We start from the raw sequence: 15726 nt of genomic DNA, 5'->3' as shown, positions 1-15726 counted from the left end.
ATTTATAGGCAATTTATTGGTAATATATATAGAAACTTCATTTAATTTAAAAATAAAACTATAAATCAATAAGGACTCAAAAATGTGTTAATTTTTATTATTAATAAAAAAAAAAAAAACTAAATCGTGTGCAATTATATATATATACATGTATTAGGAATGAAATTAAAAATATTAAATTAAGAAAATAAATAAAATGATATTTCACAGATCAGCGAATTAAAAAATTGCACACATGTTTCTCTATATATACATAATATAATTAACCAATCATGGATATTATATATATCTATCTTAAGAAATGGAAATACAAACATGTTACAAGATGCGGGGTTTCGGAGTATGTTAAATAAAATTAATTTGTTTGAAATAAATTATAATGCAATCAAATGGTGACGTGGTTTTAACGGGTGTCCTTTTTTACTGTGTTGCTCGGGCTATTTAAATGTGATCACAAATAAATGGAAATGTGCATATAATTATTTTTATTTTATTTTATTCTATTCTATTCTATTTTATTTAAGCATTTAGCCAAGGGGTGGGCAATCCTTGAGCAACAGGGATAACCCCTTTTTCTTTTAAGGACAATGCAACTCCTCGATTATTATCTAATGATTTTTTTTTTTTTAATAAATTATATATTATAGATCCTATTAAAGCCAAAAGAGCTATAAATAGAAATATAATACAAACTATCAAGATCATATAAATTTGGTTATTAATAATGGGTTCTTGTTTATTTTGGCTATTAATAACGGGTTCTTGTTTATTTTGGCTATTAATAACGGGTTCTTGTTTATTTTGGCTATTAATAACGGGTTCTTGTTTATTTTTAAAATAATCATTGTTATTTTTAAAATATTTATTATTGTGAATAATAAGTCGTGGATCCATATCTTCTTCTTCCATTTCAACATATGCATCATCATCATCCTCATTTATAAATGGTTTATCATTACTGATTGTTTTTGATATATACTTAAAATTGTCAATAAAACTTTGATGCTTATTATTAGAAAAAAATGGATTTCCAGTGACCATATCACTTGTGTTTGTATTAAATAAATTTCTATTAGTTATTAAATCTAAGGTTTCTTTATCTTCATTTTTTTTAGTAATTCCATGATCAATTTCTATATATATTCCATCATCTTGGCCATTAGAAGGGTTTGCATATTCATTATCTTCATCAGCATTGTCATGTACATCAACATTTTCGTTAATAATAAATGCGTCGTCATCATTATCGTCATTATCAGCACTATCACCATTTCCAACCTTTTCACCATTTTCAGCATTTTCAGCATTTCCAACCTTTTCAGCACTATCACCATTGGACGACGCAATTGAATTGCTATTTGTAGAAGAAAATGAGGTAGCCATAATTTGATCTGAATCGTGTAATGTAATTTCTTCGAAAGATTGTAGAGAATTGATTCCTTTTTTTAAAATGTTGATTGCAATAAATGGATGTATATCTCTTAAATTTAAAATATTTAATTCAGGGTTTTCTAAAGCAAACACTTCTAATGGATATCTATATAGAGTCATATTTTTTTCTGGTATATCTCTCCATAATCCAGCACTTGAATAATTTGAATTAGCTTGTGATAATATTGCTTGTTCATATTTTTGTTTAATTATAGGTTCATTATCATTTCTATGTTCATATGAAATATCAACATTATTTACATTTTTAACATATATAGCACCTCCAAATTCAAACCATCCACCATATTTATGATGAATAGAAATATCTTTAGTACATGTATTAGATGATTCTAATAAATTTTCGCATTTTAGATATTTTGTTATTCCTGCAATTTCTCCTAAAATATGTGGATTTATTTTTTCTGAATTATTTTTAAAATTTTTTAAATAATTATATACTGATACAATTGGTTTAACATCATCATTATTTGGAAACAATTTATTTTTAACCTGTTCTAACACTTTAACTACATCATCTGTTATTTTTTTTAATATTTTTTCAAAATAATTTTGTTTGCTTATGCTATAATTTTGACTCTTAACAAATTCGTCTATAAAAAAATCTTTATTTAAAATTATTAGAAATATATAATCTTTTTCATTTTTTAAATTATAATATTTAGATAATAGTTCATTATCATATCCACTATATTTCATATAATCTTGTGCAGAAACAATACTGACATCAAACCCTTTGTAAGATGCTATTTTATTCATAACTATTTTATGCCAATTGTGTTCGATGTCGCCATTATTATCTTCCATCTCGTGAGCTGCTTCTACATCGTGAACCGCTTCTACATCGTGAACCGCTTCTACATCGTGAGCTGCTTCTACCTCGTGAGCCGCTTCTACCTCGTGAGCCGCTTCTACCTCGTGAGCTGCTTCTATCTCGTCATCATATTTGTTATAGCTAATAATTAGATTAGATGGATGTGGCAATTCATGAGGTAGAACCCCTAACATATCCCATAAAAATAATTCAAGAGAATATCTCCAATTTACAAATTTATTGTTTGGGAAATCTCTCCAAAGACCTAATAAATATCCATTTTTATATTCTTTTGTATTTTTTTTAGAAAATAAATTTTTAAATTTAGGTAATAAATGTGATGGTACAGGATCATTCGATTTTTCTCCAAGTATATCATTAAATTTTACATCATTTTGAATTTGATAATCATATCCATTAATTACTAATATACCCAAGAAATGAAACCATCCACCATATATTTTATGCATATTTATTTTATGGTCATCAACATATATTGTTTGTGTTATATTGGATAATTCACCTAATAAATCTATATCAATTATTTTTTTTGTATCATCATTAGCAAATGAATCATTTTTATATAAATATTGATAATTATAATTTTTAAAATATATTTTTTTTTTTAAATTTTTTATTATTTTATTCATTGTATATATAAATTTTTGTTTAATTGCGTTTTCTTTATTAACAGAATATATTAAGTTTTGTAAAAATAATTTATTTCCTGTTACAACTAAAACCATAGTATTTTCTGGTAAATTTATAGTAGAATATTTATTGCTATCAACTTTTTTATTATATTCACCAACATTCGTTGCACTAAAATATAATCCGTTTCTATAAGCATAACTATTCTGTATTTCATTTAAAAATTGATTTTTGCTTCCTTTAAATTTGTTTACTCTATTATTTTTGAAAAAGCTGAAAATATTATTCCATCTGTTCATACTCATTTGGTTTTTAAACATTTTCCTAATATTTAATGGCGTTTCAAATAACTGGCCTGGTTCATACCCTTGGCTCGGGCTTCCTTCTCGGCCATTCTCAGCATTTTCCCCATTTTCCGCATTTTCCGCATTCTCAGCATTTTCCACATTCTCAGCATTTTCCGCATTCTCTACATTTTCCGCATTATAATTCGAGTAGGAAATTGGGATGTCAACGTAATTGTTTATAAGATCATCATTGTTATATTTTATTTTATTTATTTTTGAATCAACGTGGTGAAAATTTAAATATACGCATAAGATGAATAAATTAATAATTAATAAGAGTTTTTTTTTGAATATCATTTTACCAGTTTTTTTTTTTTTTTTTTTAAATATACAATATAAATAAAGGAATCATATGTTATTATTTTATGCTATATTTTATGCTATTATTTTATATGCTATTATTTTATATGCTATTATTTTATGCTATATTTTATGCTATATTTTATGCTATATTCATGCTATTTTATATAGAGCTTTTTTAAAGCTAGGACGGAATACAAAATGATTAAGTTAGTATTGTGTATATATATAAAAATTTTTAGTATTTATTTTTGTTAGATTAAAAAAAAATCACAAAAAATTTCGTACATGCATATTTTATAATAATATGGGAAAGTTTTAAGCATTCCTCTAATTATTGTCATTATCAATATTATTTTTTTTTTTTTTTATTTTTATTACTATTTTGTAAAATAAACTTATAAAATTAGAAAAATAAAAATGTCATTATATGCATATATAAAGAACGATAAATATTTTTTTAATTATGTATCAATTCAAATTGTTTTATAAAAAAAGTCGGAAAAACAATTACATTTTTTTTTATATCTTATTAGGAAATTTTTTAATATTAGCATAAATAATATGAAAAATATAATAAGTACCTAAACATATATATATTCATTTATTTTATTGAAACTATAAAGTAACGGGAATACATAAAAATAATAGGTAATTTAGTATTACATATATGTATGTATATAATATATTATGTGCATCGGCATATTTTTAAATTATTTTTTTAAATAAATAAGTTATCGTTACATTGTGATAAAATATAGTGTATTGTATAATTTTCCCCATTTTATGTTTTTAAAAAAATTATAGCGATACGCGAATATACTACATTATAGTATATATTAAGAAAGCAAATAAAAAATAATAGAAACAAACAAAGCTGTTAAAAAAATAGAAACAAACGAAACTGTTAAAACTATTAGAAATTAGTAATACCCTGCTCTAATACGGCATTACCATAAGTAATATATTTATAAATTCAAAATCGAAAAAAATGCCGAAAAAATGGCAAAAAAAATGGCAAAAAAATGGCACGTTTTTTTCACCATTTATTACTATTACTATTTCTATAAGTTATAAGAACAGTTTCCTTTTTTTTTTTTTTTTTTTTTTTTTTCAAAATATTTAACATAAAAAGTGGCTTCTCAATGTGTTCTATATTATTATGGTCACTTAAAAGGAATAGTAAAATCGATAATAATAAATAACAATTTTACATTTATGGTTTGTTTCCGATTTATGGTTTATTTTACATTTATGGTTTGTTTCCGATTTATGGCTTTTCCATTTTTTAAGAAAAGGGTTATGTGTTAAAACTGCACGGTACCATATTTATACTCTACCACCCATACTATATCATATTTTTTTTCGTTTCCAAATTTGGTGAGAAATAGTGATGCAAAAACGGACTCTCCCACGGCTCACATTGGCACGGCTCACATTGGCACGGTTCATATTGACACAATTTATTAGAAATAAAAAAATGAAAGAAAAAGCGAAGCAATGGTTTTATTTTTACGATGTAGAGCATTAAAGATTATTAATTTTTTTTTGAACGAATATGAAGTGGCTTTTGTGTAGTGAGAGATTGTATATATGATAGTCCTTTATTGTATGTATCTTTTCGTGTTTTTGTTTTTCTTAACATATCTTTTGAATAAATAGGAGGCAATGCTTTATCTAAAACTTGTTCATAATGCTCACTTTTATTCATATTATTCCACACTTCAATTAATGTGTTAATTGCTTTTATTTTACTATTATAGTCCCAATATTTCGATCTCTCTAAAATCTTAATTGCATGTATAACATTATCTCGATATTTTTCATCTTTAGGTAATGAATGAGAAACACATTGTAAGTTTGGATATCTCATATTAATGATTTCATCATCTTCTATATTTTGAGGTTTATTATTTTTAATACCTCCAATATATTTTTTTTTTATATTTGTTTTAAATGCTTTTAAATTTTCGAAAGGATAATTTTCAAATGGGTATTTTATATTTTCTGGTAATTTTTTTAATACATCATTTATTAAGATAGACATATCTTTATATTTCATTTTCTGAATTGTTTCATTTTGTTCAATTTTATTTTTTGAATTTACATCTCCTTTTTTAATAACATCTAAAATGGTGAGAAACGTATTTATGCATACTTTAAATTTTTCTTGAGAATTATAATTATAATGTATATTCCCATGAAATGAAACTATGGGTTCATATACTTCGACAGGCACATCTGCACTATTTATTTTTAAAATATTTAAACTTATTTTTTTATTTATATAATTATCTATTAAGCTTTCATCATAACTATTTTTGACATGCTGATGTAATATGAGATTATATAAAGAATTTTTTAGAAGCATATATGGATTTGTATATACACTAAATTCATTTATTAGTGTTGGTTTTACTTTTTCTAAAAGATATTTTTTTAGTGAGTTGATCATAATATATTTAAAATCATTACATATTTTATGTTTAGTTTTATATTTATTATTTAATAGGAAAAACGCTTTAGTATAGATATATGCTTTATAGACATCTTCAATAAGTGTATATTTTTCAATAGGTTTTAATTCTTTTTCTTTTTCTGAACATGATAATTCTTCATATTGATTATCTATCGTAAATTCATTATTAGTTTTTTTTTTGACATTTTTTGGTTGTAAATAAGCAGGTTTTCTTAATTTGAATAATTTAGCTTTTCTTTTATTTTCATATTCTTCTTTTATCTCTTTTTCTTCTTTTTTTTTTGTAAATTCATATATTATATTAACATTTTTTTCTTTAACATTTTCTAAATGGCTATTTATTAATTTTATTCTATCTTCATTTCGAAGATGTTTATATCTTTCCAATAGCTTTTCAATAATATCAGCTTTTTTTTCGTTTCGTTCAATTTCTGTGTGAATATTTTTATGCCCATATCTACATATTTTCAAACTTTTTTTTTTTATTTTATTTTTCAACACACAAAAATACATTGCCTAATTTACTATTTTTTTGAAATTCTATGTTTTCCTTACTTTATATATATTCACATAATATTATCCATATATTATAGTATATAATTTGAGGGTATTTATTTTTGCCTTTTGAAATATTAATGAAATAACAAAAAAAGCGAAAAATACATGCGCATTTTTTAATACACATAATATCTATATCCTTAGGTGTATTTATCTATACCTATTAACATTATTAAAAAAATGAAAAAGGAAATTCTGGAAAAAAAAAATATAATATTTTGATAAAGTTGTATACACTTGGGTATTCCATAAACTGTGAAATTAAGAAATCAACTAACTTTATATTTATTACGTTCATTCGTGCAAATATGTATCGCACTTGTTTATTTATTTTTTACTTATATGGTAAACATTTCTTTATAATTCGATTCTTCCATCTTTGCATTGTTGAATTTTTCACTTTATTTAGTGTAATGTTTTTTACCTTAAATTTCTGACTTTTTTTTTTTTTTTTTTTTTTCTGACTTTTCGAGCTATTGTTCATATTTTTTTTTGCTTTTTTGGTAAATTATTTGTGGTGCTTTTTATTTGTGTTAAATTTTTTTTTTTTTTTATTTTTTTTTTTGGTTCATGGAATAAAATATGGAAAAGCATATATGACTATCTACATTTCCAAAGGATGATTAACAAAGCAATAAAAAAATTAGTTTCGAAAAATTTTCTATGTTTTGCCTCAAGACAAAAACAGAATAAGATTATAAATCATAATAAAAATATTATAAGCATAAATGTAAGTAATATCAGAAATGTAAGCAACATTAAAAATGTAAGCAATGTTGGAAGCGGTTTATTTGATGGTATCCCAAATGAAGAAATTGATAAGGATAAATTAATATATTTAGTGAAGAACATGCAAATGGTTAATTTGAAAGAAAAGGGTATATTAAATAATATTAGCAATTTATTAAAAAGGCATATGAACCAATTTACCATAGATGAAATATATTTAATTATACATTCTTTTAGCAAATTAGATTTTAGAAAATATTCCTTATATAATAATTTTGTAAAAATTATAATGACAAAAAAACCGGTAATAAATACAAGAACATTAACACAAATGTTAATTGATCTTCATAAAACATCGTCTTTAGATCTAAACGCTTTAACATTTTTTACACAATATTATATAAATAATTTAGTTAAAAATTTTTCTTTATTTGACCTTTCTATGATATTGTATATATTTAATAAATATAATTACAACGATTTTATAACTGTCAATAAAATATGTCAGACTATTTCGGACCATTTTATTCCTATAATTGATGAGGTACCGAATATAAATATATTTTTTGTGCACTTGATTAATTTTGAATTTTATTACATGCCTATCTAAATGAAAAGATGAAAATTTAAGATATATAATTAAAAGGGGGAAAAAAAAAAAATATAACATTATTGTATATATTTATTTGTTCATCTTTTTAGGATAAAGGTGTGCTAACAACTATTTTGTTAAGTCTATCTGTACTTAATTTGAATTATGAAATTTATTCGAATTTTCTAAAATTATATGTATATACAAATTATGAAAAATTTGAAATAAAATATTTGTGTAATATTTCATATTCCATCGCACTTTGGCTAGCTCGGGGTTCCGTAAAAGACAAATTTTTAAGTGAATTATTAAAAGATATCGTATTTTTGTTAATAAATAATATGCAGAAGCTCAAAAATGACGAATTGAAACAGGTACATAACAAATATGCAATGATGATACTTAAACCTACAATATTTATTCTCTTTTTTTTATTTTATTTATGTTATTCTTCTTCCATTTTGTTATATTATTTTTTTACGAATGAATAAATTTTGTAGCTTCACATAGTACTATACTTTTTAAGGGCAATGGAGGAAAATTATGAAGACGCTATAAAAAAAATTGAAAAAAAAAATATTAAAAACACAATAACTGTGTCGAAAATGCAACAACAAGTTGAAAAAATTTTCACAGAAATCGGATTAAATGTGAATAAGGAATTTCCTGTGGGTCCATATGTATTAGATTTTGCATTGAAAAAAAAAAAGGTATCATAAAAAGTTTCTATATCATTGTATGCATGTGTATAGTTATATATATTAACATAATTTGTATGATATTTTGTAGATTTATGTTGAAGTGAATGGGTTTACACATTATTACACATTTGATGGAAAGATAAATAATAAAACAAATCTTAAATATTTTATACTAAATAAGCTTAAATGGAAGGTAATAGTTTCCACTTTTTTTCTTAAAAAAAAATATTTAAAAGAGGATGAAGTTTTTTTTGAGATATGCACACAAAGGTATTTTATAATTTTATTTTGCACACAGATTGTTACTATCGAGTATATGGATTGGAAAAACAAATCAAAAGATGTTAGTTTAAAAACAACGAAGTGAAAAACAACGAAGTGAATAATATAAAAATCGTATTATTTGCTTGAAAAGCTTGCTTTATCAAAAAGCTGCTAAATATTTAGTCATAATTTTTACTATATTCCACTTGCTTCATTTTATTGCATTTTTTTAGGATAAAATAAAATATATAGAGACAAATATATTGGAAAAAATAAAATAGAAGTGGAGCTATTCCCAATTTTATCACAGCATTTATCACAATATTTATGTAACACTTTTACCACAAAAAAAAAGATTTGTAGTACACATTTGAATACAAATTTTTAGAAGATTATTATTTGGTACTTTTTTTGCATACAAAACTGTCATTATTTATTGGGCATAAACTGCTATTTGCCATGTTTTGTTTTAATGTTTTCAAATCATCTGTTTGTAAATTATCATTTTTTTTTACATTATAATATGTTAATGTTTTTATAACCCATTCATTATTTTTTTTAATTAAATTACTAATAATTTTCCCTTTTTTATCACGCTTATTTTTACTTTTGATATTAATTATAATTCGAGCACTGTCCTCATTAATATAACCAGTCCAATATTTGGAAAATATGACTTGTTCATATTCATCTATTAATTTTTTATCTTTTAAAACATTTTCCTTTACGATTATTAAGGGAATTGGTTTTTCAAAAAACATCCATGCCAAATTAATAACACAATATGAAAATATAGAAAACATAAATATAAAACCACTATAATATGTTATATATATATTATATTTTCTTAAAAATGTTTTTATATTATTATTTTCATTATTAGATATTTTCTGTTTATTTTTATTTATAAATATATTTGTTTGACTTTTGCTTGGTTGTATTATTTTTTCTTCCATTTTTAATTTTCCTATACTCTCATTTGAATTTGTATGTTTTTCTCTGACGATTCTTAAAGGGAACGGTTTTTTAAAAACGTTCAAAATGTATATTCTATAATTTTTCATTTTTCATGTGTATATTAATAAGTATGATATATATGTGTGTGTGTATATATGGATAGCCAACTTAATATCCTATACAAATAAAAATAGGAGAATTGGTGAAACTGATTTGTGTTATTATTACTAGCTTATTTTATTACTTTTTTTAATATTTCCCTCTAACAAAAAAAGGGAAAAAAATAATAATATTTAACCATGATACATAAATAATATCATGCCACAAATTTGATATTCAATCAGTAGAGAAAATATAATAAATATTTATTAGCATAGGGAAATAAAACAAATGCCCTTAAAAAAATTGTTCTTGATTAAAATAGATATATATTTATTTGAAAAATATTGTAAAAATGATAAGTAGATATATTCTTTCAAATTTAATAATTTTATTATTTTTATTTTTTGCTTAAGAAAACATCATATTTCATTTTTTTTTTTTTTTTTTCTCTTTCTTAGAGATATTACTTTTAGATTAATAATTATCATTTTTGTGCTATAGAAATTATATATAAAAAAAATTATATACTTTCGTCTTTTTTAAAGCATACGTTTTTTGTGTTATAATTAATATTTTCTATAAATAAGGATATCTTATTTTATATATATATATGTACTTTTTTCCCTTTCAAAAAATATATTACTTAATCATGTTAAAATGCAAAATCGTCTTGCGTGTTCATAAAATTTATTATAAAAATTGTGCATATTATTATGACCATGCAATATAATAAAAGTGCATTTTTTTTAACTGTTAAGATTGTTTTTTTTTCTTTTTTATTACAAACAAAATGTGTAATAATTCAAAAATGTTTCGTGAGTCAATGAACAAATAATGATGTCATAAAATGCAAAAAAATTGAAAGTGCATAATTAAAAATGCATAATTAATTGAAAGTGATAATTAAAAATGCATTATTATTGTTTGCTGATATCCTAAAAATAGAAAAAATAAATAGCTATAATAGACGGAACAGCGGTCAGAATAATAGGATGGAGAAAAGCAACGGGGTTTGTTAAAAATTTACTTTTATGCATTTCCTTGAGTTAGCATAAAGTCTTTTTATAAAATAACACACATTTTTAACTTTACCTAAATATAATAATAAGTATTAAAATAACGAATAAATAATAATGTGTGCAAAAGAGGAAATAATTATGGAAAATAATTACTGTGAAGATATTACCCTTTTTTTTTCCATAAAAGATTTAGAAAAAATATTAAATGTTTTTAACAATGCTAAACAAGTAAAAAGAGATACTCATAAAGTTTTTAGTTTTGGCAATTCTTGTGAATTATTGTTCGATTCAAATTGTTATTCTGTAATTGAGGAAAAGACAGAAAAAAAGGAAATTAAAAAAATATCCTCATTAAGTTTATTAAGCAATGAAAACGATCAAAAATTTGAAGAAAAAAATATGAACAAGCAAGGTAATAAAAATATAAATGAAGATGAAAAAGAAAGTATAACATTAAAATCATTTGAATTAAAAAAAAAAAAAAAAAACTTTTTATTTAATGAAAAAAATGCATATGATCACCATGAATTAATTAGCGAAGAAATATTTAATTGTTTATATAAGAATACAAAAAATGCAAAATTTACAAAAAAATATAAATTGTTAATAGAAATAATAATTCAAGCTATTATATATGCAAATAAAATTAATCTAGATATTTATAAATTGAATTTATTTTTATCTATTATAATTATGGTTATGTACAAAATTATGGAAAATTTACGAGAAAATATAAAAAGACAAAAAAAACGAAAAGAAATAACAATAAACTATTTTGTAAATTTATTAGAAAAAAACACAAGCTATCTTGATCATATTCAGCTAAGCAAAGACACCCGAAATGGCGAATTAGAAAATGGCGAATTAGAAAATGGCGAATTAGAAAATGGAGAATTAGAAAATGGAGACAATTCAAAAGTTGAAAAGGTTGTAAAAGTTGAAAAGGTTGAAAAGGTTGAAAAGGTTGAAAAGGTTGAAAAAAATAGTAAGAGAGAAAAAAAAGAAAAAAAAAAAATGGAAAAAAAAATGGAAAAAGAAATGAATAATATAGAAAATGATAATAATTTAAAAAATAAAAAGGAAACCCATGATGATAATATAAAAACGCAAATCCTTGAAGATGAAAAGAATTCGATTCAAAATGAGATGGACAAAAATAATAAAAATATCACTGACAACAATTTAAGCTCTTCTGATACTATAAATATAGAAAAAAATATCGTTCTTTTTCAACATTATGAAGCTAAATACATAATAAAATATATGTTTAACGAAATATTTTCAATATATAATATATTGGAATATTTATTTTTATTCCCTCCTCTTTCTGTAAATTTATCTTTTTGTAATACATTTGCAAATATATCTTCACCACACAAATTTTCGACACATAATGAAATAAAATATGAATCAGGTTATATATTTACTTGTGCATATTTATTCATTATGTGCTAGTATCTACATTTTATTATTTTATAATTAATGAATATGTGTAGTATTGGTTTAAAAAAATCTGAAAAAAATCTGAAAAATAATATACCTTATTCACTTTAATAGGTAAAGAACAAACAGAAGAAAATGAATTTTCTGCAAATTCATACATTAAGGAAGCACTTGATGTTCCGCTATTTGTACTTGATAAATTTTATGGTCATATTAAAGAATTACAAAATAAAATTAATCAAGCAATAATTTGAGTACTACTCTATATATAGTCCTTTTTTTGGCTCCATTTTACGAGTAAGCATTTGAGTTGTTTATATAATTTTTTTGAAAATTTTTTGAACTTTGTTATGATATTTTTATTTGCGCCTATTTTTGACTAACTATAAAAAGTTGCAACAAAAAAATTGTAAAAAACGTGAAAATAAAATAAGCAAAAAAGGTACAATAAAAAATGTAGGTAAAAATATACAACATGCCCATATATTAAATTAGAAAAAAAAAAAATAGTTTTGTAAAAAGGAAGTGGTAGTGTGTGAAATGGTTAGATTTTATGAATCATATTCGGATAAATGTAAAGGAAAAAAAGTATTGTTGTAATGTATCCTTGATTTTATCCATAATGACATCATATTTAATTTTGTATCTTTTATATCAATTGGTTTAGGAAATAAAGAATTATATGCATAGTCGATTTTTGATCTTTCTACTTCATCAGCGTTTAAATAATTTTGTATATTTTTGAGTATTCTTGAATCGAACCATGAAAAATTATTAAAACATTCATTCATCATATTTGTATCTTTCCATTCTGATGACATTTCATATGCTGTCATCATTTTCAAATCCCCTAATAATAAATTTAAATTTTGTCCTGTTACTATTTTTTTTTCGTCTTCTATTTTTTTTAATTCATTATTACTTTTTTCCATGTTAATATTTTCCATTGTTTTATAACTAAAATATTTTATTCTCTGTGTAGAAGGGAATTGTTTTTTTTTTTTTTTTTTTTTTTTTTTTATTTGTTACTGGGAAATGTATCAATATATATTATATATAAATATATATATGTGTGTGTGTTAATCCCTAAAACACTTATATTTATTCAGAAACATAACATATTTGAATACACATAAAATGTAGCATTGGTACACAATTTATTTCCTCCTAAAATAAAAAAAGTGTATTTTTTTCTTGTTAATATTTCGATATTGTTATTATACTTTTTTTTATTTTGTTAATACTTTCGATATTGTTATTATACTTTTTTTTATTTTGTTTGCTTTGTTTGCTTTGTTTATTTTGCTTATTTTTCATCTTCCCAACCCGATTAATAAGTCAAGAACAATTATTTTCATTTTTTTAATTCACATTATTATATGCGTATGTTATATATAAATTTATATATGTATATATACACTAAATATATTGTATATTTTTTTTAAATGTAAAATGCAATTCTCATTATTGCATAAATTTTTTTTTTTTGAAATATTTATACATATGAAACACTATCCCTTTGCTTAAATAGTGTTTTGCTTAAATATTGTGTTTTGTATATGCTAAACAAAATATACATTCACAAATAAGTCCCTTTTATAGAGAATGAATCATAAATGGTAGAACACAGATATATATATATGCATATGCAGTTTTTTTTATTACTTATTTTTTCCAAGATTTCCAACTAAAGCAGATGAAATAAACAAATTTTAAATGGTATTTGAAAGGGAAATAAATTAAGTGGGTAAAAATGTTTTTAAAAATATTTGAAAATAGGAAATATGTAAATGCTTTAAAAAAATTGCATAACACAAACAAAATGTGTGTTACTTATTCACTTAATGATAATATACCTTTTTTAAAAAATATACGAGGGTTTAGTGAATATGGTAAAATAGAACAAGATAAAGTTAATTTGCCAAGAATAAAACTACGAGGATTACCATTTGATGTTTCAGAAGATGAAATAAAAAATTTTTTTAGTGCTTTTAAATTAGCAAATCAGAAAAATCCAATTCATATAATTAAAGGAATAAAAGATAAGCCCACGGGGCATGCATATGTTTATTTCGATGATGCTGAAGAAGCAAGAAATGCTTGCCAAAATTTAAATAGAAAATTTTTGAGAAATAGATATATTGAAATATACATAGATTATGTATACAATCATAATTTAGCCCCAATTAAGGAACATGTAACTACAATGATGAGGGATAGATACAAAAAAGACAATCAATGAACAATTCCAAATATTGTATGCACAAATATATATATGTGCACTTTTTTTAAATATCATACACATTGCAATAAAACACAAATTGGTATTCGTTAAAAAAAATTAATCCCTAAATTTCATAAATTTGTCTTCTTCAATTTGTTCATCATATATATATCAGTTTACTCCTTTCCTGATTTTTTTTTTTTTATTTTGTTTGGAACATGCATATATATATATATATATATTTTTTTTTTCTCGCTATTATGAAAATAACATAAAAGCCTAAATTTGTTTTTTCCAAAATATTATTCTCATAATTTTTTTTACATATTTTTTGTATATATACAGACCAATTTGTATAGTTATATAAAAATGTGTCCCCTTTTTATGTTACACTTGTTATACATTATATAAAACACACTCAATTTTTCATTCGTTAATTTTTACATATAAAAGCCTTAAAAATATATATATTTATGAAAAAAAAAAAAACTCATATAAACACAAAAATATAGCTATATATATATATACTGAAAAGAGAAGGAAATAAACAACCACACATAAAAATAGACAAGGGAAAAAATAAAATAGAGAATTAAAATTTATATATTTTTGGTTAAGATACAAATAAAAAAAAAGCTATTTTGTACATGTATTTTTTTTTACTTTTTATTTATATTTAGTTGTTTTCAATTTATGTTGCAATTTCATTCAATATTTTATTAACTTGTCATGTAAAATTATTTTATTTTTTTTTACATATTTTACCCGTTATATTTTTTATGTACTTATTTATATATATATATTTTTTTTTTTATGAACATTCATAAAAAAATTATCAATAAGAAAGAAAATTGTTCAGAAAAAGTAGATCTAGCTATATTAATTTTTATTATTATTAAGAATAGTTATAATAAAAATTTTGAAATATATATATTAATTAAAATAATCGTATTATATTTGGGTATTTTGTAAATTAATAATTTATAAATACATGTTGCACATGTTAATATCCTTAAAGACAATAAAACAATATATATATATGTATTTAAATATTACACATTTTTTATGAAAATTTGTTATTTTTATATGCCGTTAAC

General features: G+C 22.2%; 7 protein-coding genes across 7 annotated transcripts; 3 read left to right on the top strand and 4 right to left on the bottom strand.

Annotated features, from left to right (window-relative positions):
• Positions 1-519: 519 nt before the first annotated feature.
• On the bottom strand, positions 520-3558 carry PY17X_0510100 (exported protein 3, putative; the record flags this gene model as incomplete). The annotated part of the gene is made up of 1 exon (XM_721246.2): positions 520-3558. The coding sequence occupies one exon, from the start codon at positions 3556-3558 to the stop codon at positions 520-522; it is 3039 nt and encodes a 1012-aa protein (XP_726339.2).
• A 1540-nt stretch (positions 3559-5098) lies between these two features.
• On the bottom strand, positions 5099-6553 carry PY17X_0510000 (DNA double-strand break repair Rad50 ATPase; the record flags this gene model as incomplete). Its single annotated transcript, XM_720293.1, has 1 exon — positions 5099-6553. The coding sequence occupies one exon, from the start codon at positions 6551-6553 to the stop codon at positions 5099-5101; it is 1455 nt and encodes a 484-aa protein (XP_725386.1).
• A 664-nt stretch (positions 6554-7217) lies between these two features.
• Positions 7218-9165, top strand: PY17X_0509900 (RAP protein, putative; the record flags this gene model as incomplete). The annotated part of the gene is made up of 6 exons (XM_022955205.1): positions 7218-7871; positions 8030-8293; positions 8420-8629; positions 8709-8813; positions 8919-8963; positions 9118-9165. The coding sequence occupies 6 exons, from the start codon at positions 7218-7220 to the stop codon at positions 9163-9165; spliced, it is 1326 nt and encodes a 441-aa protein (XP_022811662.1).
• A 114-nt stretch (positions 9166-9279) lies between these two features.
• On the bottom strand, positions 9280-9948 carry PY17X_0509800 (conserved Plasmodium protein, unknown function; the record flags this gene model as incomplete). Its single annotated transcript, XM_720291.1, has 1 exon — positions 9280-9948. The coding sequence occupies one exon, from the start codon at positions 9946-9948 to the stop codon at positions 9280-9282; it is 669 nt and encodes a 222-aa protein (XP_725384.1).
• Positions 9949-11100: 1152 nt separating this feature from the next.
• PY17X_0509700 (conserved Plasmodium protein, unknown function) lies at positions 11101-12659 on the top strand (the record flags this gene model as incomplete). The annotated part of the gene is made up of 2 exons (XM_022955204.1): positions 11101-12376; positions 12520-12659. The coding sequence occupies 2 exons, from the start codon at positions 11101-11103 to the stop codon at positions 12657-12659; spliced, it is 1416 nt and encodes a 471-aa protein (XP_022811661.1).
• Positions 12660-12956: 297 nt separating this feature from the next.
• On the bottom strand, positions 12957-13352 carry PY17X_0509600 (ATP synthase-associated protein, putative; the record flags this gene model as incomplete). The annotated part of the gene is made up of 1 exon (XM_720289.1): positions 12957-13352. The coding sequence occupies one exon, from the start codon at positions 13350-13352 to the stop codon at positions 12957-12959; it is 396 nt and encodes a 131-aa protein (XP_725382.1).
• An 806-nt stretch (positions 13353-14158) lies between these two features.
• On the top strand, positions 14159-14647 carry PY17X_0509500 (RNA-binding protein, putative; the record flags this gene model as incomplete). The annotated part of the gene is made up of 1 exon (XM_022955203.1): positions 14159-14647. The coding sequence occupies one exon, from the start codon at positions 14159-14161 to the stop codon at positions 14645-14647; it is 489 nt and encodes a 162-aa protein (XP_022811660.1).
• Positions 14648-15726: the final 1079 nt, after the last annotated feature.

The sequence above is a fragment of the Plasmodium yoelii genome, assembly GCF_900002385.2.
Source record: "Plasmodium yoelii strain 17X genome assembly, chromosome: 5".
Lineage (NCBI taxonomy): Eukaryota > Apicomplexa > Aconoidasida > Haemosporida > Plasmodiidae > Plasmodium > Plasmodium yoelii.
The sequence above is the reverse complement of the archived record's forward strand: the minus strand, read 5'-3'. Positions and strand labels throughout refer to the sequence as shown.